The 24,853-nt window shown below is 36.2% G+C and overlaps 1 protein-coding gene across 3 annotated transcripts in view; it reads right to left on the bottom strand.

The window, feature by feature from the left end:
- Nucleotides 1-24,853, bottom strand: part of ARHGAP10 (Rho GTPase activating protein 10) — a 135,998-nt gene that overhangs the window by 50,639 nt on the left and 60,506 nt on the right. For 2 of the 3 annotated variants that reach the window (XM_010709544.3, XM_019614509.2), the window contains 10 exons: nt 24,350-24,479; nt 23,808-23,914; nt 22,400-22,494; nt 19,641-19,722; nt 18,516-18,558; nt 17,212-17,277; nt 11,378-11,452; nt 3,978-4,065; nt 2,496-2,554; nt 269-374 (listed from right to left, as the gene is read on the bottom strand). In XM_010709544.3, the coding sequence (XP_010707846.1) occupies nt 269-374; nt 2,496-2,554; nt 3,978-4,065; nt 11,378-11,452; nt 17,212-17,277; nt 18,516-18,558; nt 19,641-19,722; nt 22,400-22,494; nt 23,808-23,914; nt 24,350-24,479 (851 nt within the window). The remainder of the gene's footprint in view (nt 1-268; nt 375-2,495; nt 2,555-3,977; nt 4,066-11,377; nt 11,453-17,211; nt 17,278-18,515; nt 18,559-19,640; nt 19,723-22,399; nt 22,495-23,807; nt 23,915-24,349; nt 24,480-24,853) is intronic. The other variant, XM_010709545.3, reaches the window with a different exon arrangement.

The raw sequence follows: 24,853 nt of genomic DNA, 5'->3' as shown, positions 1-24,853 counted from the left end.
CTTCAATCAAACCCTCAACTGCTGGCAGGACTGCTAAAGTAAATACTTATATGGCTTCATTAACGGATTAGATTTCTGCCTTACCCTCCAAAATATACACAGTATGAGTCAAACGTCTTGTCTGATTTTGCACGTTTGGTTCTTAGTATTGTGTACGACAGCACTGAGATGGGCTTTAGCTCCAGCCACGCTAACCAGGCTCTTTGCAGTTAAAGAAAGATAAGGACAAGGGTTTTAACAAGGCAGGAAAGCAGGTCATAACACTTACTTAGCTAAATGTTTCACCAAAATGTCCAGCATCTCTTTGTTCTTTTCTGGGAGTTTATGGACCAAGAAGTGAACAGCATTAACTCGAGATTCAGGACTCCCACTTTCTGCAGGACATAGAAACAAATAAGCAGATCAAAACAAACAAACAGAAAAACAAAGCTATTTCCACTCCTGCATAGAAAAATACTGCACACACTTAGCTTTAACTTACATATTCTACTTGAAATTTTAGCATTACTAACTGATCGCCCTATCACAAAAATGCAGTTTTGTTGGTACTATTTTGTTGGCCTTTTACTTTTTTGTTCTGTATAATTATATGATTTTTGCTTCTATGGGTTTCACTAGTACACAGATGAAAATAAGAGTTTGTAACAAGAGGAAACAAACCACCTATCCACTTGTCAAGGTCGTATTAAATCATAAAATTACACCTAAATGGTGGCTTCTGAGAAGGGTGGAAGTATTTCTCTTGTATACAATATACTTAGTAGAAGGTATATAAACAGAAAAATGTAGCACCTATTGAGAATGCAAGTTTTGATTGCTCATCAGGTCCCATTTTAATCTAAGGCAACGTTACTTGCTAAGTGTATTATGTATGTAAAACAGCCAACATATCTCTTCAGTGCATATTGCTGAAGATTTCTTGCCATTATTCTTTGCATGCTGCTATGCATTTTAAGGATGCTTTTCCATTCTTTGGCAGTGGACATCACTGCATAGATTTCAAGATAAAAGGTTACCAAAACACAAAATGTTTAGTTGTTGGTCAGCTAACCCAAGTTCAGACAGCCGTAAATGCTTAAGCTTTCCTTAAAATACTAATACTTAATATACAAGTGAAAACAGAAGCTTAGCTATCCCTTAATGAAGGCAACTTAATCACAAGATTCTGTCAAATATTATATAACTACAATCTATCGTGATGCATATAAGGAAAGGAAAACTGGAAGAACCTTTTTATTTTGGCTTTTTTTTTTTTTAATACACATATATAGAACAGTTCCAGAGAAAAGGATATTCCTTTCTATTCCTGTTGGTTCCTTGCAGTTGTTTTTTTTTTAGCCAACAAAGGAAACAACAATGAATACCAATTTTTAACTACACTTTAACACAGATCTGCAATGTTGATTAAATTTACCTCTCCACTACATATAGTCAGCCTCTGAAGAAAACTGTTTAGTACTTAAGAACATTTTACTGTTTAGAATGTGTAACTTTGTATGATTTCTTCAAAGAAGGTGACTACAAAATAGAGAAGGAAAATACAGTGAGAAACTGCTGGCAAAACTTCATAGATCAAGAAGTTACTTACTTAATCCTTTCCAATCCTACTGGGCAGACTCACCATTTAGGTAATACAATCCTGAATTTTGTTTAAGCACTTGGCTTCTGAGATGTGTGTTGGCAATTAATTGCATGGGCTAATTCTCATTATGAATTAAGGACTACAAACAAACACATTCTGCAGCCTTTAAAAGTCATTAAAGCAAACTGAAGAAGATAAAACAATTGCTTCCAAGTTTATTTTAGTTTTGCTTTTTATGGTTTGCCAGTAGTGCTAGGGGCTGGAAAGAAAATCATCTAGATATGTGTTTGATATTTTGCCAAAAATTTCTTATACTGTTTCTGTCATTCCTCTTCCAAAAAAGTCCATGTATATTAGATATCATACAGATGAACTACAAGTGCAGTTCAGTCTTTTCCAAGTCTGTGTTTGAACTGCCAATAGTGTAATCTGTCCCTGTTCATTCCTTTCTTTCACTAATAGATGAGGAACATTCAAGGCAGCCTGGATACAAACTTAACAGGGCACTGAAAGCAAGGGTCAGGCAGCTGTGCATTAAAGATTTAAATGATCCTCAGTTAGTGTCTTTTCTTCAACTAAGCATTGTAAAATGGAAGAAAATCTCAGTCCAAGTAGATGTTCATCATTATATAATTGTTAGTTAGAATAGTTCAAATGTGTAATTGAGAAACTTTTAAATAAAAGTGAAAAACACACTATGCTACGTCTGTCACAAATTTGTCTGCTACTACGTACATCATATGTGACACATAGTAGATCTGAACACACATTGATGTTTATATTTTGTTAAAAGTTAATTCTTATTCCTGTATTTTTACTAGGTTGAAGGATTTTTTTCTGATTTGCACATGCTCCTAAGGCCACAACAGTACTATAAGAAAAGATTTTTATTTGAACTACTGTTAATATTTACTGGCAGGAATGATGAATTCTCCATGCAACTCATATGTCATCAATGGCTCTGGAAGGCTTCTGTAAAACAAGGACAGCATAATGTAAGTATTTACATTCCATTCTACCTGTATTTATACTAAGCAGGAAATGTTTTTAAATATTCAGTAGTAAAGTCATTGCACTGGAACCAACATTGTTATGGTGGCCCATGTTTTCTGTGTACTAGGAATCATTGAAGACACACAAATCAGGAAGGGATGAAAAACATTTGACTAAATATATGCATTCATATTCCATAGCTGAAGTGAAGCTTCCCGTCTATTGTAAGCATCCCTCCAAAGTACAATATTGAGACCATTTCACTGAATTACATATTATGTATATTATTTACATAATTATTTAAATAATTATGTAAATGAATGTGTCCCTGGCAGCGTTCAAGAGGCATCTGGATGAGGAGCTACGAGATATAGCTTGGTAGCTTGTGGTAGTAATGGTAGTGGGAGGATGGTTGCATTAGATGATCTTGTAGGTCCAGTCTTGTGATTCTATGATTCAACTTTTGTTAGTGTTTTTAAAATACAAAAAATGATAAGTCAGTGCTTCGTTGTAAGTAAATTAGAACAGTTAAGTTTGCTGACCAGCAGCTATCTACAAGTAATACTAAAGCCTTTGCAAATAGAAAAACTAAAATTGAAAACAATAGTCGTCAATGTAAAATGTGTTGAATAATGCAATTCAGAGTTCAAACATGAGAGTCAAAACTTTCATTAAGTTTGAAGTGATTCATTAAGTTCACTTCAATGACGCTTATGAAATATTGGAATAAACACTCCAGCAGGAAATACTTAATCAAACGCACACTCTCTGATTCTTTCTTATGTTTCCTAAAATCCTTATCTTCAAAATATTTCTTCTGCATTCTTTGATAGTGGTTTCAGTATTAAAACCAAAAAGCTAAGAATACTATATTTGTGACACATACAAGAAATACAATAAAGCTCTTAGGCTATTTAGTGAAATATCTTGGTCAAGAATCAGCCAACCATTTGAACGGAGTACAACTAAAATTCTTACTTTTAATATTCAGAATATTTTTAACATTTCATCTAGAACACCAGGAGCAGGGTGGAGAAAAATAAAGAGGAAAACTCAAAATTTCTTAGCCCTTCCCCTTTTTAATTCTACTACATTCAAACTCAAAAAGGCAGAAAACACTTAGTATATCTCAGCCTTCAGCAAGTTTACTAACAATTCAGATCTCTGAACTACCGCTGAAGTTCCATTTAACGTAACATTTCACATTAACGTAAATATTAGTTCTGCTTATTATTCTGCTTGCCCCAAAATAAACAGCAAACATGGTATTTGCACAAAATGCACCTCTGTTCATTAAAGAAAAAAGAACATATGCCGCATTACTTGCTGTTGTTAACAGCATATGAGAATTAAAATAAAAAATTGATAATATGAAGAAAAAGCAAATGAGAGAGAGGCTCACCGCAGATACTGCTTCATAGCACTAGTAATTGTCTTCACTTCCCAGTCTACAGAGTTTTCCAGGTCAACTTCATTGCAGGTTTTTGCATCTAGTAAATATTCAGAAATTGAAGATGTGAAAAAACTGATGCTAAATCTATATGTCCTAAAAGAATAGGAACACTTTAAACTTGTGTATTTGCTCTAGTAGGTGTTTTTTTTTTTTTGCTATAATTAATACAACATGACAATGTCCAAACTTCCTTACAAATTTTATTTATGTATTCTTTTTTAAAAAGCACTTCACTGCTGCTCTGTTATTTAATGAAGGATTAAAAATCCCTTTAACGTGAAGGAATCTATATAGCAATTGATATTTTCACACATTTAATAAAACAGAAAGATGTACATAAGCAGTTTATAAAAAGATAAGGTAAGGACAATTTATCTTTTCATTATTTGAAATACAAATAGATTGAAAATTCTTTAGAAGCAAAAATATGTAAAGCATTAGAGACAGTTATTTTGGACTGATGATGAGAATAGCCAACCAACTGCAATACGATCATCTTTACTGCATGAAAATCCTTAAGAGATGTTCCAAAGTAAAAAGGCAGTAAGTTTCCTCTACAAGATGGCTTGAATGCTGTCCTTACTTGAACAGTCTTAACCTATGTCAATTTGTCCATTTCTCCCATTTTTTATTAGTCTAGTTGGTAGAGTCTCATAACAAGACTGATCAAGCTGACATATGTCTGAATAATCAAAGAATCATAGAAACTTAAGATTTGGAAGGGACCTCTGGAGGTCATCTATTACAACCCCCCTAATAGAGCAGGTTCTCTAGAGCAGGTTACACAGGAAAGCTTCCATGTGGGTTTTAAACATCTCCAGAGAAGGAAACTCCTAGAACCTCTATTGGGCAGCCTATTCCAGTGCTCTGTAACCTGCACAGTAAAGTTTTTCCTCATGTTTGTATGCAACTTCCTATATGCTCCAGTTTGTGCCCGTTGCTCCTTGCCCTGCTGCTGGTCACCACTGAAAAAGAGCCTGGCCCCATTCACTTCCCTCCCATCCTTTAGACATTTATTATAATTGATATCATCTCCTCTCAGTCTTCTCTTCTCTTAGGTCAACATTCCCAGTTCTCTCAGCTTTTTTCTCATACAGGAGATGCTCTGGGCCCCTAATCATCTTTGTGGCTCTCAAGTGGCCTCTCCCTTGTCTTTCTTTTGCTGGGAAGTCCAGAACTGGAATTGATCGGCTGAAGATTTTTTGAGGCATTGTTATGTGTTTTGCAATGTTTTGCCATTGTAAACACAAAAAAAAACCTTAAGTCTCAAAACAGGAAGTAATAGTTATTTGACAGTCAAGACCACAGGTATGTAGCCAAATTAGCCCGATATGTTTTCTAATTTCAAGTCCTCAAGCATTATTATTATTACATGTTCCTGTCAGTTGCTACAGTAAACTAGAACAAGAGTGAATGACATAGATTATGTGTTGAACCATTCATACAACTCAGAATTCATTTGTTACTTGGCCTGCCAGACAAATGGCAGACACATTTTTAAAAAAATCACATTAGGAGCCTTGATTAAGGTCTTGTTTAAGGGGTAGTCCTTTTACTGGACGAAATAATTTTGTTCTAAAAGCTGTGCCAACCAATTATTTCTGTAACTGAATATTCTCCCTCATTATATCAATTATTTAAATCCCATATAAAATACAAGTCAGATTACATTTCCAACAATACTGTTACTAGTCTGCCAGCCACCACCCAAAATCCTTACAACTGTCTTAGGAAAACATTTATTTTTTCTCTTTTTCACATGCTAGCTTCTCCTGATTTCTAATTCTCTTTTTGGAGAAGAAAACCTTTCTACCAATCTCCTTAAATAAAAACTGCCATAACATCAGAAACTAGAAAAATCTACAGGGATTTTATTAATAAACCACTATGTAATATCCTATCCAGTGTTTTTAAATAACTGTTTCATAATCATCAGCTCTCCTTTCCAGTCAAAATAAATTTTCCTTTATATAAAACTTGGTAATGATGAAACTGAGGATGAAAAAAACAACAAAAAAAAAAAACCCACAAGTGTTTCACTTCCAAAAAAAACATACTAAAAAAATAAAAGGTAGTGCTGAAATACTTCATTATCTCTTGGGCAATAAAATCTAATTTGGCTATGCTACCAACTCCAAACAAATCTTAGCTTCACTGCAGAAACTCATCAAAACTCATTAAAGACTTTGCTTTGATACCTTTAGTTTGACGGTTGCCCTACAAAGCTCCCTACCCACTATCCCATATATTATATACCTACATAAATATATACATACACGACAATATATGATCTGACTGTTCCTGTTCTATTTCCCCCCTAAACATCCAAGACTACTGTACAAACTGGAACTTCAACCAAGATTTCAAAACTTATTCCATTGGTTTTCATGCTATTTGTTTGCATAGCAGCCACTGTGCATTAAAAGGGAACTGTACACCTATAAAAATAACTAAGCATATTTATGGAACTGATTTTGACAGATAAATTCTAGATTTCATGCGTGTCTTCCTGACAGTAAGGGAGCTTGAGTTTATAAAGACAGTTCACTAAACTAAGGTTAGAAGTAGACTCTCTACCTTTGTTTGTGGTATGCCCACTGTAAGTATATATACATACTGTATGTACAATAATAAGGAATTCAGTGTCATTGTTTTGAAAGAGCAGAGGAACTATAAGGTTTTCCTTCAAAAAGTGTAATGTCCAGCATTCTCCACACAAGGCAGTATCAGAAATCGAAACTGAACTTACTAACAGAAACTTCAAATTCTTAGTCACTTCACTATGAGCAAGGATCTGTATGAAAACTGATCTACCTTAGCAGTCTGTACAAAACACATGTAGACATTTTGTGTGAAATTAACATCATCAGATCCATTACATAGATCACAGATGAAACAGGATTTGTCCTCCAATGCTTTTCAAAAACTGAGCTTCCCAATGGCTCTGCAACTTTGTAGTAACTCTGTATCCCTGTTTCTAAGACGGCATCAAACTAAAGTATCTTTTACCTGGAAATGTATTGAGCGCTTCATTTATCAAATGTCTATGTCATTCAAATTTACACAAGATTACTGTGGCAAGAAATGCTCTGAAAGTAATGCTTGCTGTTTGTTTCCATGGAAACTGTAACAGAAACAAAGAGCACAACAGCACTAGTTAAGCAAATCCTCCAGTACAAAAAACTGATTTTCAACGTAGTTACCACCATTAGCTAAGCATTTTCACCAGCAATAAACAAAGGCCAGTATGTTGTGCTTATAAAAATCTTCACCAGTGGAGGTGACCCACTGTTTCACAGCTGCAATGATGGTAGCGTTGCTAGGAAATTGTTGCCCATGCAATCCACCTTTCATCAGCATGGAAGACAAGGTGCCAAATCTGGACTATGCACTGGATGTGGTAGGACAGTTCCAGCCAATGTTGACAATGTGCTCCACAGTCTTCAAATTGCTACAAGGTGTAGAAGTTTGAGCCTCCAGTTTAATCAGCATTCCTGCACTTCAGGAAAGCCAGAAGGGTCACTTCTTTCCTATCTGAAAAGTGCACATCACTTTACTCGCTGAGGGCTGCACCTTGAACTGTTTCTTTGATGGGGAATTCGTGTTGTCAATACTCCATGGACTTTAGTGACACTGTGTCTTGCAATGATGCAAACAGGAAACTGCCATCTTCAGCCTCATACTGGTTCAATAGGTCCTGACAAACTTGCAGGTGGTGCTCTTTCTGTTCCTGTGTGAGCATTCGTGAGACCCACCTAGAGCAAACTTTACGATATTCCAACATTTCCACAATTGTTTCCAATGCATTGAAGCCAACATTCATCTCCGTACACAGTTTCATGATCTTAATCTGCTAATGAGCTGATTGAGATGCTCTTCATTTCACGGTGTGACAGCTGTGCATGGCCATCCACAACACGGCTTGTCTTTCATGCCACTGTCATCACTGATGAAATATACTACCCACTGTGCCACTGTACTCACATCCGCTGTTTGGTCTCTATAAACTTTCAGTAGTTGTTGATGAACGTCAGTGCGTGCCATTTTTTCTTCATGGAGGAATTCAGTGACACACTAAAAACAATTCCATCCCAGTTGAAACTAAGACAGCTTCATACACGCTTCTATGTCAGACATCATTTCGTCAGCCTGCCTCTCTGCCCCTCTATCACACAGCAACAAAATGCAACAGAATATTGGCAGGAAGGTTCAGCCTCTACACTTCTGTATCACCAACATCTGCCTCTGATGTTGCGAGTCAACATAAGGAAACAGGAGGCACTACTTTTAGAGCAGCCTTTGTAGAATAACATAGCACAATGCTGGTTACATGCAACTTCAAGGAATAAGTTAACTGTGAAATCAAGTCTTTCTGGGGGCTTTGTTTGTTTGTTTGTTGTTGTTTTTTTTTTGTTTTAAAGCAGAATTATATTTTTAATTGCTGAACCTCATTGAGCCTCATTTTACACAGGACATCGTTTCACTAAATTATAAACATTGAAAATGAAAATCCGTGCATTCACAGAATTAGAAGAGCAGATCTCTAAACATACTGTTTGACTTTATAGTCACTTGAATTTCAGTGTACTTTACCAAATTTTGTAGAAAATACTCAGGAAGAGACAGAACCCACATGCTATCAATGCCCTCGGTTACCATTAGGAAGACTTTTTAGCACTTCACGTCTTTCAGACTGTGAAACTCATGGTCAGTGACAGGTATCTTAAAATACTTTGAAATATTATCAAATATTTTAAAATACAAAAAGTTAATATGAGGCTTTTATGATTCTGAACAGAGCTTTCATATAAAAGGGTGTCTAAGAGTATACCCGGAGACAAAGGATTAAAGATTAATCACTCATTTTAAATTCTCTGTACTACTGTATATCAAAAAGAAACCCTCTTTATTCTTCTCTGAGGACAGACAGATAAAGAGCACAGATAGGATCGCTTTCAACAAATCATCAGAAAAAGAGCACCTGCTTGCACCCTAACTTTTTTTCTGTTCAGTATTTTGTCTTGTCTTGATACCGCTGTATTCTTCCCACTTCAAATAACTACAGGAAACTTGGGAATGAGAAAAAATGTTTCTAATTTAAAAAATAACTAAAAACAGATGCTGGAATCCCCACTAAACTCTTCCAGCTGCTACTGAACCACTGGCAATCTAAGTCTATTTAATTTGGATACAACTAATGGCAGAGAGGAAAAATTTTCTGCCAGACCTGCACGCCCAAAGAAAGCCAGTAAGTGCAAAAATGAAAAACATATCATGATATTAAATGCATCTTATTGATATTCTTTGAATGACAGCTAGTCTTTTTTCCTATGGTCAGTGGACAAAAATGGTTACTGTTTATTGAGCTTAACTCGAACACAGATAAACAACCACGAGAATCTGTTATGTATCAGTCATTGTTACTAATCAGTTTGTATTTTTTGTAAAACAATGTTATCCTAAATACTCTAAAGTGGGCAGGTTTATGTGCACAAATGAAGAACTTTTGGGTGCTGTTAATATTGATTAAAGTAAGATATGAAAAATTAATATTTAGCAAGGTCATTATGACAGATTGATATGATATACAGGCCCTCAAGCCTGATGTCTTATCATTTCTGAAGAGACAGCCTGTTTGAGGAAAAAAAAAAAGGAAAAGAGAAAGTCTTACAGGTGGCACTGAACTGACAGCAGCATATAATATAAAAGCGCTTTGTCATTCACATAATGTCTGGGGTAATGAAATGAATTCACTTTCTGGCTTCCTCCAGTTTGCAGTGCCAAAGAACACTGTGTTATCAGCACAGATGGAGCATGCATGGTTCTGGAGAAGAGCCTGGTGCAAACTGCAAACAAGCTTCTTTGCATACCAATGAATTCCTGAGAATCAGACCTTTGCTGTCAAGTGACAGGTTTGGAAGCTCTGTAAAAATGAACTAATCCCAGTGGTCTTGTCTGACTGCATGTACTGTCAGTGCTCAGGACAAGAAATTGGGAAACACTGCACATCTTGCAGTCATGGCTACTTCTCTGGTGAGAGATGCCACGCAGATGAGAGATTTTATGCAGATGCCAACACTATTTCTTTCCCCCCTTAGGGATAGCAGAGTAGCGAAAGAACTACAGTCACTGGGATTAACGATGCATCAAAATTTCCAGAAGGAAAAAAGTTTTGAAAATAACTTTATGAATCAAAAACATTAAAAGCTAACCATAGCAAGGTAGATATAATACAGTCTAAGACATTGTATGGGAACTGCCTGAACCTCTGATTGATCACCAGAGGTGAGCAATGAGTCAGTCACGGGAGCACAGGTGAAGGCAATTCACCTGTGCTGCAGGAAGGGGTGGAGCCTGCCTGCACCTCTCCTAGACCCATTTAAGAGCTGACTGCCAGCAGGGAAAGATCTCTTCTGGTGATTCCTCCTCTGGAGTTTTGCAGTTAGCCCAGGATGCAGGTAAGTATTCTATCCATTCTCTTTGTTATTATAACCTGCTTAGCCAAGTTCTCTTGTTTATTTCATAATTATAATATCTTGATACTCATTGATTATGCAGATGTTAACCACAAATAAGAGTTACACTACTAAACTTAATTAAAGCAAATCCTTTCTCTATCTGCCTTCTACCTTAGCACAGAAATAATCATTATTAATACATATACTGTATTCCTCCTCTTCAAGAAGAGAGCTTCATCAGCAGGCTTAATCTACATGCCTTATTTTGCACGATGATCAACTAAAGACACACATGAGCAACTATCTGCGCATCTCAGACAAGGGAGAGGGTTGAAAACATTGAATAAGGAAGTAACCAGCTTCAAATGTTCTTAAACTTGGTATTTCGAATTATCTGATCAGACCATTAAAGCCAGGCTTAAAGCCAGTTTAAATTGGTTTTACAGAATCATAGAATGGTGGGGTTGGAAAGGACCTTATGAAACTATCTGCCCCCAGCCCTGCAGCAGCAGGCTGCCCAGGCCCATGTCTAGGTGGCTCCTGAAGATCTCCAAGGAGGAGACTCCACACACTCTGGGAAACCTGTGCCAGTGCTCAGTCACCCGCACAGTAAAGAAGCGCATCCTGACTTGCATTAGCCTTGCAAAAAGCCCATGATTCGTCCTATATATTCCTTCATAGTTCTCATAGTTTATGCCTACCAACTAATCTCGCACTCCGCACTCAACCAGGGGTGACCTTACAGTGCTATAAGGATAACTTTCATGAAGTAAAGCAAGCTAGAGTTGACCCACGTAAAGAACAGTTATGGGAAGATGCTTTCAATTTTAAACACAGACAGTAAAACAAACATGAAATAAAAAATGAAAAAGATCATAAAATAGAGCATACCCATTAACAGACTCAGAAGTCTCTGGACCTTTGAACTCACCCCCACAACTCTGTACAATCCTTGGTCATTTATACCTATTATGTAAAAGAAGAGAAGGGGGAAAAAAAAAAAGCAGATCAAACAACAATAACAGTCAAATCTAGTATTTTATTTTATTTATTTCTCCAGGCAACAAATCCTTAAAAAATAAAAAAGGCTACGCACTATTAATGCAGTTGTGAGAACAACTATATAAATTAAGCATTGCAAGAATCCTTTCACTCTTCTGTGTTTTTGAGGTACACTCATGTTATTTTTTGGAAAAGATTCTACTTCCTATACTAGAAATAGAAGCAAACAAGAACTAATCTTTCCTTGAAAAATCTATGTCTGTTTTCAGATTTACAAATGACACTTTGGATGCATCAATGTCCACATTGTAATAATGCAAGAACTAGCCCAACAAATGATAAATTAAGGATAATTTTGCTCTTTTCCTGAAAATGCATGATAAAAAGCTGGGATAAAATAGACTTGAGCCTATTACCACTCCCCAAAACCAAGGCTTTTCAAGTTTATAAAAGCTTTTCATTTAAGATTTGAGATCTCATTCCAATCCCCTGGGGTTCAAATATGAGTCAAGTTCAGAAGCACCACCTCAGGTTACTGAGATGAGTACCTCTGGTTTTGTTGGGGATAAATACAGTAGCCATAAATAGCATTACGTTTTCAGTCCTTTGCCATCATTCCACGTAAACAATGGATCACCTCCCTTTCATTTCTTTCTTTCCTCTCAAATACATTCACTTCTCTGTCATATTTCTTCATCTACTTTTCCTTTTCTTCATCATGCTTGGTTTTATCCAAGGGAAATACAAATTTTAATATAAATTAAAGGCATACAAGATGATTAGAAGAGGAAGAGAATGAGAATGGCACAATACCGCATCTTCCTATCTGTTGCGTATTTTCAGAGCCTGTATATTGGAAGGTAAAACATAACTGTTCTGTAGCTGACAAGATATTAATGAGGCCACACAACAAGCAGCAATCTACAATTATCACCATACTGTACTTCTATATTCAGACTGGCCTAGAAGAGTAGAAATGACACAAAATACCTGTACTTCTACTGCAAGGAAATCTTTTCAAACAACAGATTACATACCATTCTTATTCAAAATATATTTCAACAAAGAAAGACTTGCAGATAATTCCCAGTTTAAACACCAGGCTGCTTCAGCTCAGAGAAGGAACATTAAATCCCGATATCTGAGGAAAAAATTTCTTCCTGAATAAGTATTAGATAAAGTAAAAATCACCAGTTCCTTAGTAAACTATTATCAGACACAACCATAATACAAAGCAAAAGTATGGTGTTGAGAAATTCACGTTTTCTGTGTCCTTCTCCTGCCTAGTCTTGATACATTTTTTTTCCTCTTCTCCCTCTCCCTCCTTTTCCTCACACATCCTTCAACCTCCCCAACATGTCAGCTCTTTGAGATCTTGATGGACTCCTCACTGTTAGTACTGCACGAATCTCTGTCCCAGATGACAGAGGGAACCTGATGTGCTATGACAGTAGCTGCTACTTCTCTCAGTTGTTCCAGCTGGGCAAATCAGCCTTTTAATTTCTCCAAGATGCCAGCACTGCTGTAATAATGCTGAACCTTCAGCTAGATCTCAGAGCTGGTTCAAATTAACAAAGTAAGTCAGATCTTCAGCATTTCATCTGTGGTCATCAAAACCATAGCACTAGAGTATGCTCATAGTTTAACTGTGTACAAAGTAAGAACCACAAAAAACAGTTGTGGCCATAATACTACTTTTCTCAGAATATGAAGTTATCAATTCAGACAAGTAAGTTTTCCAGCTATCTCCAGAATAACTCTGTGATGGGATGCCATACAAGTCTAGCAGGCTGACAACAGGAAGGGAAAATAAACACAGACTGGTCCATTTCAAACAAGGATGCACTAGGTATCTGTTCTGAGAGCAGCAAGTATGTCCAGGAAACTTCTGGTACAAAAGTAACAGTAAGCCTTTTAATTCTTTGAAAAAATGCATTACACTTTTTTTTAATGATGCCCACCATTATTTTCCTCGAAACAAGCCTCTTGCATCATATGCAAGAAATTAAAAAGCTGGAGATATTGTTTTAGTCAAATACGCCTCTGCTTTAACTTACTTCAGAAGTTGTTTCATCATTTCCTGTGGTACTAACATTAAAAGAACCAAACTCTGCTGACCACAAACATTCACAACACACATTTAATGGCTTAAAAATAATTAAGATCAAGCCACAGAAACTACTGCTCAATATTAAAACAGGCGTGATATGCGTAAGTCTCTGAAATTACAGCACACTGAAACCTAGACAATCCTCCAGCAATAAGCATGAATCTGTGATAATAATTATCAGATAACTGATCAGTTTAAAGTTAAAGCATGGCTAATTGCTAACTGACATCAAGAAGTGCAAAGATAAATTAATATCTCAGCATAGTCTTAAGTGATATCTTTAAACATACCATTGATGTTTTATTTAAAATACTAACAAAAAAAGTACTATTGAAACAGTACTATTTCTAATTTAATCTGTACATTTCAGATTTTCAGCATGCCAAAGACTGATAATGCTTGGCATTTACAGAACACAATTGACAAGGTGACTCATTTCAAGGAACAGCTTACCACTGACTAAAATGCTGATGCTCTGTCCACTGGCTCAACTTGTCACTATTATCTGATCAGTAAAGCCCTGCAGTACAGTTTTCCTCATATTTGCACAATATAAAGATGCTTGGCTCTCTGTTACTAGAAGTCAGTATAGGTGCATGATTCATGAAACACACTTAGAAAATTAAGATATTTTAAGTAAAAAAGTATTTACACTATTCTAAGGAAAACATGTCTGCAGCCATGTTTACTGGATGGCTGCCATTCCACTTGTGCCTGACACGGGCTATTAACAGAGGTGCAGATTTAACTGTTTATTATCAGATTCCACGGTGCAGAAACAGTCATACAAGTGACACTCTCAACTCAAGGTAATATCAGATTTCTCTATTTACCTGCAAAAGGCTTTCTACTTCCTCCTCACCATCTTCTTTCTTTCTCACGAAGAGCAAAGAAAGATAGCTCAATGCTGCCATCTGTCTCCACTGTTCAGATTGGCAGCTCCTGTAGGGCTAAAATCAAGGCAAAAGGCACTACTCTCATACTTACCTACCACCTAGTCACAAAATGCACAACCAACTACTCGTGCACAACAACATGCACACAGTCTTTCATACTGAAGCAAATAGCTCTTCTGAGCTTCTGCAAAACTTTACTGCAGTCCCGTTATACTAACTCCAGAATTATGAGCAAAATAGAATAATCAAAACAGAATCCCAAAATCAGACACAAAACATGCATTCACATCCATCCAGAACTGTGCTCCGTATGTGACAGACAAGCTCAGCATAACATTGCCTTGATAGCTCAGCATCTTCTATTAGGTAAAGCACAACCACCGTTTTACCCAGCAATGCAAAAGAACTCTCAGTCAAAAGTAAATATATATTTTAATCAAGACACTATCTTTGATTTTTCTCTTCATTCAAAGGAAATCATTTTGTTCTTGGCTTTATAAAAGTGAATGTAACTGAGAAAAACTAACCAGTCATTGACAAGTTTATGTTCAATATCACTGTTATGCTCTTCTCTCTCTGAATACCAGACTTTCTGCTATGACATGACAAGACTATTCTCAGTTTCCTCCCACACTAGACTGTCCTCTCTTTCCACCCACACAAACCTCACACCCATTATGATTAAAAGAGGCAAAAACATGGCACATAAGTACAATCTCTGAAAAGGCATCTGTCCTGCTTTCTTCTGTCAAACATAACTTGCCTTTGATATGCTATCATTAAAGTAAAATAGTCAAGTAAAAATTGTTTTAAAAACAAACAGAGGTACAAAATCTGTAGATCTGAAAGACAGTTCTTCTTTACCACTGTACCGCTCTTCAGTTGAACTCTTTGGAGGTAAACGACTGAGTGTTCTCCTGACCTTCTTTGTGTTTAGCTCAGCAGATATCCAGAAAAGGTCCTGAAGAAAACATAAACTGATCCTCTGGGAATGCTTTAGTTGGTCTCACGTACAAGGGCTGCTCTGAAAGTAATACCTCCTATTTTATTACGTTGGCCCACAACATCAGAGGCAGATGCTGGTGGCATGGCAATAGAGGTTGAACTTTCCCACCAATATTGTTAAATTTTGCTGCCGTGCAGCAGATGGCAGCAGTAGGGCAATCTAACAGAATGATATCTGACATGGAAGGGTGTATGAAACAAAGGTGTGGAAATGAATTCCTCTATGAGGAAAGAAATGGCACCCACCGACATTCATTGACACTTGCTGAATATTCACAGGGAACAAACAGCAGATGTGAGCACACTGAGGTGGCGTGTAGCGCAGTTCAGCAGTGGCAACAGAGACAGTGGCTCACCTCCACTGGGGCAGATGGCATGCAAGCTCCTGTTAATCAATGGCAAAAAATCCATAGCTACTGGTGGTGACTATGATGAGAAACAGTGTTTTGTGTCTGAGATTTTGCTCTATCGACTAGTGTTGCTGTGCTCTTGCATTTGTTGTAGTTTCCATGAAAATAAATAGGAGGCATTACTTTCAGAGCAATCTGCATATGAAGTCAATATTTTGTTTGCTGAGCTTTGTTTTGTTTGTTTGCTTTTAAATATAGTTGATGTTATGTTTAGAATCTATACACTGAAAATCTTTGATACGCCTTGAAATTCTATGGATGAATCAGCCTCATTCAACCAATGATACGTGGACTGCTGAATCCTTGAAAGCTACCAGTAGCTCACTAAATACATTCTTGGAACCCTGGGAACCAAAATACTTATTGAATACTGACTTTCTTTTCCTTAAATATTCTCCACAACAATACTTCTTGAATACTGTCTACACATAGATCTTTTTTCTTTGTCTCCTATTTTGAAGTGTACATAACAGTAAGCCTAATGGCATCCTTGCCTCTGGTGTAAGATTCCAACTCCAGGAAAAATACTTTAATACTTTTGTTCTTCACTTGCCTACTGTATGGGAACTGCTGAATCACAGCCTGAACCTCTGATTGATCACCTGAGGTGAGCAATGACTCAGCCACGGGAGCACAGGTGAAGGTAATTCGCCTGTGTGATCAGAAGGGGTGGAGCCTGGCTGCACCTCTCCTAGACCCATTTAAGAGCTGACCACGAGTGAGAAAGGATCTTTTCTGGAGATCCCTCCTCTGGAGCTTTGCAGCAAGCCCAGGATGCAGGTAAGTTTTCTATCTATTCTTTTTTTGTTATTATGATCTGCTTTGCCAAATTCTCTGGTTTATTTTGTAATTATAACATTTTTATATTCATTGACTATACGCCTCCTTAGCTTTTATTCTTCTTTTTTCAGTGTTTGAATAGATAAGCTTCATTCAAAGTCAACAAGCAGAATGCTAAAATTAATTGTCTATTCCAGCAACAAAGGAAAGAAAGGTACATGAGTTCCCTTCAAGATTTAGGGTGTTTTCTTAGTTGTTGTACACCAGTATTGGCTTCTTTTGTTAATGGAATGTTACTGATAGTATCCCTTCCGACCTCTTCTTGAAAGCACATCTGTTGAAGGAGAAATATACTTAAAAGGCTCGAACAGCACAGAAGAGAGTTCCTGTACTGGTCACTGTAATCTCTACTGTGTAGCCTTTCACAGAAACTTGCAAGGAAACTGTATCACACAGTCTAGAAGCAGGCCAACTGCTCCACTGCTTCCGTAAGCAGAAACATTTGGATGGGTTTATCATTACCTCGTGTTTCAACAGCACTGATGCACTTTTTGATGAGTGTGAATCCTATTTTATCCAACTGTGCACCTAAAAGAAAGAGAGTTTGAGAAGTTTTAAGATGCCGTTATAAATATGTCTTTTGCTGAAAAAATAAGACAGAACTTAATGACTAGTACTTCTCAAGCAAAACTGTAAATATTCTCAAACAGAAAGACTTCTTTTTCTAGAGTAATACCCCTTTTTTCACACGTTCCCAGCTAGCCCAAGCAAAAGCATGTCCTGGTGGTAGTGGCTACACTGAATCTATACAGAACAGCAGCCTTTGAAGAAAGAGATCTCTAATTAGGTACATCTGTTGGCAGATGCAAAATGGAATTTAACAATACTTACTGCAACACTGACAATATCTGATACAGTTAACCAAATGGGACAAGGAAGCACTTAGGTGAAAAAACATAATTAACAGCACATTTTTTACCGAGGCCTATCCAAAGCCAAAGGAATTCCCACGCTAAAGATACAAGACACATATATATCATTTTGCAGCAGTTCTGGATCTGACTACATAGAAGCAGCTGCATTAACAGAACAGCTGAGATCCAGCATTACTTCGTTGTTGCTATCTTACCCTTTTTGTTCACATAAAAACTTCATTTAAAAGTTTATATTGCAAAACAGCCCTTCCTGCAAACATCTGGCCTTCTTGCTTCTGGTGACCTGGTCTTGCACTACTATAATAAAAATCTGGGAAAAAAGCTTCTATTAATAAACACCAGGACCCAGCTTTACCCAACAATAATAATTAAACAAAAGCACTAATACTCTGATAATGCAAGAAGGATAGTTGTTTTCACTTAAATACTTTGCTAACTGAAGAAAGCTAATGTTATTTAAAGAAAGCTATCTCTTCTACTTCGACATTCCATAGTTTAAATACATGCATTCAGTACTTTTTAAGCCCATCTTTATTTTCAGCTCCAATTTGTTTTAAAGTCATACTTATGCATTCAAACAGATGTGTATATATAATCTGGACGAAGAATATAAGATAAACTCAGAAATTAACCCATTTTTGAGTCACTCAGACCATTAACTTAAATTGGCACAGACTGTCTAGCTCATGTCCAATCCTCCATTTCCTACATATGTACTACACTGTGTTACTGGGGAAGCTCATTAACTACAAAATCTAAAAAGAATTTCAGAACTTGAGGTGAAAAATATAATACCTAATTGTTACAACAACAGATGAATTTTGCCTTTGCACACACTTCTCGGTAATCAGTTGATAACAAAAATCACTAAGTAGCAATTCAGATACTTACTTCCCTCTTGTTTTGCATTTGCTTTATTCAAATTGATGAAGAGCTGACAAAGAAAGAGTACAAAGACAAATCAGAGAATTTTATGGAACCAGAAATAAAACAATCCCTATCTAATGACCAGTAGGCACAGATATTGCTGTTTATAGCTAAGAAATATCACCAAACTGTAGGACGAAAGCCCCATATTGCCTCAGAAATTAGAGACCTGGAGTTTTTAAGGAACTAAGCTTTTCAAAAATTCTCACAGAATCATAGAATGGTCGGGGTTGAAAAGGACCACAGTTCCTTAGTGATTCCAGTCTAGTTCTAGTTAGTAAAATGAGTTGTGATTTGAGTGCTCCAGACTCCTATGTTTCTCTACAGATTAATTTCTCACAGATCGATTAAATCGCTTGCTGATTCATGGGAGTTATGTCCCACTTCAGCATTTTCAGAAGTTCTAAGTTTACTGGATAGCTTACAGACAATATGTGATGGCAGTAGATACCTCTGTAGATACCTTAAAAAAGACCTCTGCAACAACATCGATAAAATGTACTGTTAAAATCCCCAGTAGCCAACTAATGTGACAGAGATAAGTCTGTATCATTGACTGGAAAGCCTCATTATTTTTGGCCCTACAAGATCAATGTACACTTAAAACTGTAAGAAAAATCTGCTGCCGTGTTTCAGTTCTGCTCCTCACACCGATTTCTTGGTGTGAACAGTATTCTAAGCAAATTTGCGCAATCTAATTATCAAGGATGCAGATCTTATTTTTTCATCTAGTTTAAGTAATACTACAAATAACTAGTACAAGTCCTGCCACTAGAATACAGTACATCATTGAACATGCTTACATTAGATGTTTTCTACAATACCAATATCACTACTGTGATGTGAAATCACTCATAATAATGGCATTGTTATAAAGAAAAATACACTTCACATCAGCACTGGTGTACGCTGACACTGAGCTTTAGTAACTTAATCATTTCTCCTTTTATTTCACTTTTATCTTTCTTCACTGAATTTATCATTTTGTAAACTACATAAATCCAGTTCATTAAAGTACAAATGCGGTCGGAAGGGGAGGAGAGATTTCTCCATTACAATACAAATGAAGATTAAAAAAATGCCACTTACAGCTTCTTTTCCATCCAAGGCTTCCATCCACAGCTTCCTGTCTTCCTCAGAAAAGGCTTGCATGGTCACAGGAGCTCCAGGCCTGCAACCAAACAGAGTAACTGATTTCATTAGCAGCTAAAATATGGTCATGTCTACTTCCAAGTATAGTCAAAAGCCCACTGTCTTGAAGGGGTTTTGCTAAATTACTGAACACTGCTTCTGTCTGAAACAAAAGGAATAGAAATTATGTACATAGTAGGAAACAGAGAGAATGGAATGGAAAAAGGAAAGTGCATGTAATCTCCAAACTATTTATTTAAAACAGTCAATTGTTGATATCATATTGACTGCAATTCTTGCTGAGTTACTGAGCCTTCTGAATTTTAAACAGACTTGGTCTTGTGTTAGTGTGCTATTACACGGGGGGGGGAAAAAGAAATAAAATCAACCTTAAAGCAGTGACATAAATGATCATAGTTATCTCATAAGTATTTTATAAAAATAATCAAGTATTAATGCAGCATGTAATCACAAAACTCCACTATTTATAACATTCCTAACAAGCAAGGATGAAAAACCACAGAACAAAGGCTTTGCTGATCAGAGATGAACATAAATTCATGTATTCATATAATTGGGAGAAGAGTAATTGTATAGTTCAGCATCGCATACAAAACTAGGAAAATTCAAAGCACAAGACATTGTTTGGATTAAAAATTTTTTCTGCCAATTAAAAAAAAAAAACTTGATTCAACCCCTCACTATTTTTGGCAAATAAGCAGATTTCACCATAGACAGACAGAAATAAATAATTAATAGCATTCTCTCTGTTTTCTCTCTGTTTTTCATATCTAATCTATTTTCAAGTAATAAAATGGCTGCAGGGAAAAATGTTTTCTAATAACTGTAACACTGATAAAATGCATAATTTTACTTCAAAATTGTAACAGTTTGCACACTTGAGATTTGCACACCTGGAGACATTTCTAATTTGATTTTACCTACAAAAAAATTATCAAAGTGATGTCAAAGTTACATTTGTGCATGGCATACTTTTCAACCAAATTTTAACTGCCAAGCTATTAAACTTTTTCACCTTGAGGCAATAGTTAAAATCAGCATATGCTGAACAGAATATTATTTATTAGACTATCAAACTAAAGTTGAAAGAGACAAAGCTGCCTTTTCCTGTATTAGTATTATGATCTGTGTCCATGGGAAAGCTTTTTCCTACACAAGGAGACCTCTGTTGTCTCTTATATATCAAGTTTTCTACATTTGCTTCTTTAGAGGAAAAAAATAACTCTGGCTTTCTTTTAGAAATAGACCTGTAAATATTCAGCTAGCAGATCCAAACAAACTGTACTCAGGTCACTTAAAAGGCTGAACATCTGCTACAGAGAAGCCCTTCCTAAAATTCTCTGGTTTCCTCTCCTTCCAAAGCACAGGAATAAAGAATATACCATGGCCAGCCACCAGTTTGATCATTATTTTATAACTGGGACAAGTTGAAGGATAACTGTGTCCTGAACTAATACCAAAGGGAATGAGTTAATGGCCTGCAGCATGGAACTAATCTCCATGGGAACATCTCAGTACTACACGCACATATTATTAAAAGAAAAATGTGTGATACCAAGGTCACGTTGGACCAGTTGAAGCTATTATACCTAGACAGAAAGACAGATTGTATCTTTCCCACTTTTATGAGAATGAAAAGTTTTTCTGCAGGATCAAGCAAACACTGCTATCCATCCATTTCTGTTTGTCTCCAGATAACAACTCAAGACACACCGAGGGGGATCAACTGACATTTCTCATGGTCTTTTTTCAGTTGGGAATCTGGTTTTCATACTGATCAATACTCTGATCTGAGAAGAGTTGCTTTCAAGAGCTTAAATGTTTACTGTAATTCCCATCATCAGGGCAGTGTCGGAACAGTTATAGCACATCTCTATCAAACCATAAAATAGAACACAACTAATTGGTAGAAGGAATGAGCTCAGAAGGTGTGAATGAGAAAACTCAGTAACACTTCATAAACTTCTACTTAGCAATTAACGCACCAAAAGAACATGGCATTACCACAGCCTTAACTGCAATACGCTATTAGGTTGGATTCTCTCATCTTCATAAACAAAGGAAAACAAAAATGCTGATGAAAAGCAGTATTCGTTATATTTGAAGATCCTCTAAGCAAAGTACGTAAATAAGCAACTCTTGTTTGAAATAAAGTAGTAGAATGGTAGCATTTTGAAAAGGCAGCAGCAACAGTCTTAAAATGTATAACATTATTGTGTTACACTTGTCACATCCCAAGCAAGAGGAGGGAAGAAGTGAGCCAGAAAAATTGCAAATTATATTATTTCCAGTCTGAAAATCCAGCATAATCCAATAGCAACATGATGTTTTTGGAAAGCAAGCTTGTGATACGAAATGGTCATGATTGTATGAATTATCCAAAATTTTCAAGGTACTTTATTTAAGCCACAATATTTACCCACAGTAACAGCAATTCGTAACAGTTTCCTTATTTTCATCTGCACTTTTATGTGATACCTCAGACAATATCTACATTTCAATTTAGTTTTTCAGCAGTTCTGCTACACAAAAAACTGAGGTAAAATACAGTAAACTATGATAATGATTGCAGTCTGCTCCAATGACTATTTCCATTGGCAGCTTGAATGAGCACTGAAAGGAAAGGAGAACAGTAATACTGTAGCAATATTTACTACTGGTTAGAAATAGTCCTTTCTAGTATTTTGTAAGCTTACCTGTCTGAAGATTCTAAGTCAAAACAGAATCGCCTGTCGATAGTATCTACGTTTCTTTTGGTGCAGTATGTAAGGATGAAGAGTTCCCCATCACCCTGTGAAAATACAGTTTTTATATGTTTGACCCAGTAACTCAAAGCTTCCCTCCTCTATTTTATGCCAGACAGCCATCTCCATATTAAAGGCTACTGCTAACTAACTTAAACCTTTCTTTACGCTCTGGAATCGGTCTTACAGAGCCAGACCTTTCCTCAAGACCGACCAACGCTAGATAATATTTTATCCTTAAGAATTGAGAAATAAACAAATTTATCTGTGAATGCCACATGACTTGTAACAGTTTTAATCAGAATTAATTGTACATTTCAATAGTTTTTGTCTTATTCAGCAACTCCAGAGGCAGGTTTATGAAAGAAAAATTGCACTGGGCATTACAAGAGAAGTGATCTTTAAATCAGCAAAACTGGCTTCATAAGTATATTAGAATGCCAATACTTATACACACAGTTTATTAACTAAAACGGTTTATTACAGTGGGAACAAATAGTAGAAAAAAAAATCACAAAAGTATTAAAATGATTAAGGAAGCCAATCTTCTAGAGCTTTTGAAATTCTATTCCCAATTCAACATATTTGTAAATATATGCAGCCTTCTAATTACGAGAGTCATTTTCCACAAACGGGACGTAATTCTCAGAAAAAAATTCATCAATGTGATTTCTAACCAAATTTGAAGACAGAGCAGGGTGCTGCATTTACATGAAGATTGACTTGAGTGTTATTTTCCTTCTTCGGATATCTTTTTTCCTTGCAGCAGGATGCTTTTCATAAATTCGTTTACTTTTCATCGCTGAAGGTGCTGAGCACCTTCAACTCCCAAGTATTTCAACAGAAATAAAAGCAATTCAAAGATAGCAGGGTCTTGAGTACTTCAGATTCCATCAGAGACATCTGAAATTACATTCAGTTGTCGGTACAATTTGTATATCTACTAGTATCCTCTTTTCCAGTTCCTCTTTTAGTACTTAAATCCATGAAAAAAAATCTGACTGGAGTGCATAAGAAAGAAATGTTTTAAATTATCACATTTTCCCAATTTATACTTCAACAAGTCACACACCTCACAGATAAACCGGATTCTCTTTAAATGGCACAACGGTGCACAGTAACTGTCTCTTCTTCTCTGGATTCCTAAAGACAAGCAACTGAAAAGTCTGCAGAAGGCTTTTTTATTAATTCATTCAGTTACCCCAGGTTAATTTCCCTAAATGGCAGTTTGAATTGCATGAAGAAAGAAAACAGAAGGGCAGAGAGCTGGAGATAAAAAAGACTTCACACATCTTAACTGACACTACCTTGTATCTTCATAGAGGGCACTAACGAGAGTAGAATACAAGAATATACTTACAGCTTTTCCTCCTGATCGATGTTCAAATGGAATCATGGTGAACTTCTTTGTCTCCTTCCTATATGTGCAATAGTGTTTCACCCAACTGGAACCAAAAGGAGCAGGCCCTACATAAAATGGAAGCGTTGACTAGTTTGTGCTAATTCAAACTTGTGTATTTCTTTCTACTCTTTCTGAAGTGACACTTGGAAGGCTTAACTGATTCCTAAGAATGTAGTTTTTAAAAAGAATGTTTTGCAAAGTCAAACAAATGCTAAACAATCCTTGCTATTCTAAAAAAAAGTAAATGACACATGCTTCATTTCATGCTCACTGACAAGTTGAATGAATTATTAATCGATACTCATTTTACTACTACAGATAAAACCATTTCTTCCCCTATAAAATATATATCCATCCCTCAAAAATTTGACTTTGAACATTTATTCAGATGACTCTGTTTAATAACCTGTAAATTCTTATTGTCTTCACGCTGCTTGTATAAATAACCTTTGTCTACGTGCATATTATGGGCACTATAGGGATACAAAAATATATCTTACTTTTTTCCTGTACATAGAGATAGCCTTCCATTGTGTTGTGATTTGCTCTTTTATGTTCCTGAGGATTTCTTCTGATCTTGTTCATGAGTTCCTCTACCTCTGACCTTGTTCCTTCAAAACGATTTCGTGTCTAAAACAAGATAGCTAAAAAACATCAGTAAAGGGAGTGGAAGAAAGATTTATTCTATCCGGCAGTTATTAAATAATTATTTATAAAATGTGAGGACGATTAAAGACCATTTTAGGACTATCAGTGCAAGTTTTCTGACATTCAAAATTACAGCACTCTCCAAAATAACATGCTGATTTGTTCAGAGAGAATGGAAATACTAAATTTTAAAATGACCTTGGATTTGAAAATTTAAGTTTCCTGAGAAAAGTACTACTACAATGTTGGCTGAGCACATGAGATCCTTACTATCTTATCGGGAAGGAAAGGACTCTCTGTGGTTATTGAAAAAATATGACAGGAAGGTCACCAATAATTAAACAGGGACAAACCAT

Source organism: Meleagris gallopavo, chromosome 4, assembly GCF_000146605.3.
Source record: "Meleagris gallopavo isolate NT-WF06-2002-E0010 breed Aviagen turkey brand Nicholas breeding stock chromosome 4, Turkey_5.1, whole genome shotgun sequence".
In the NCBI taxonomy this organism is placed as follows: Eukaryota; Metazoa; Chordata; class Aves; order Galliformes; family Phasianidae; genus Meleagris; species Meleagris gallopavo.
This window is presented reverse-complemented; position numbering and strand designations above follow the sequence as displayed.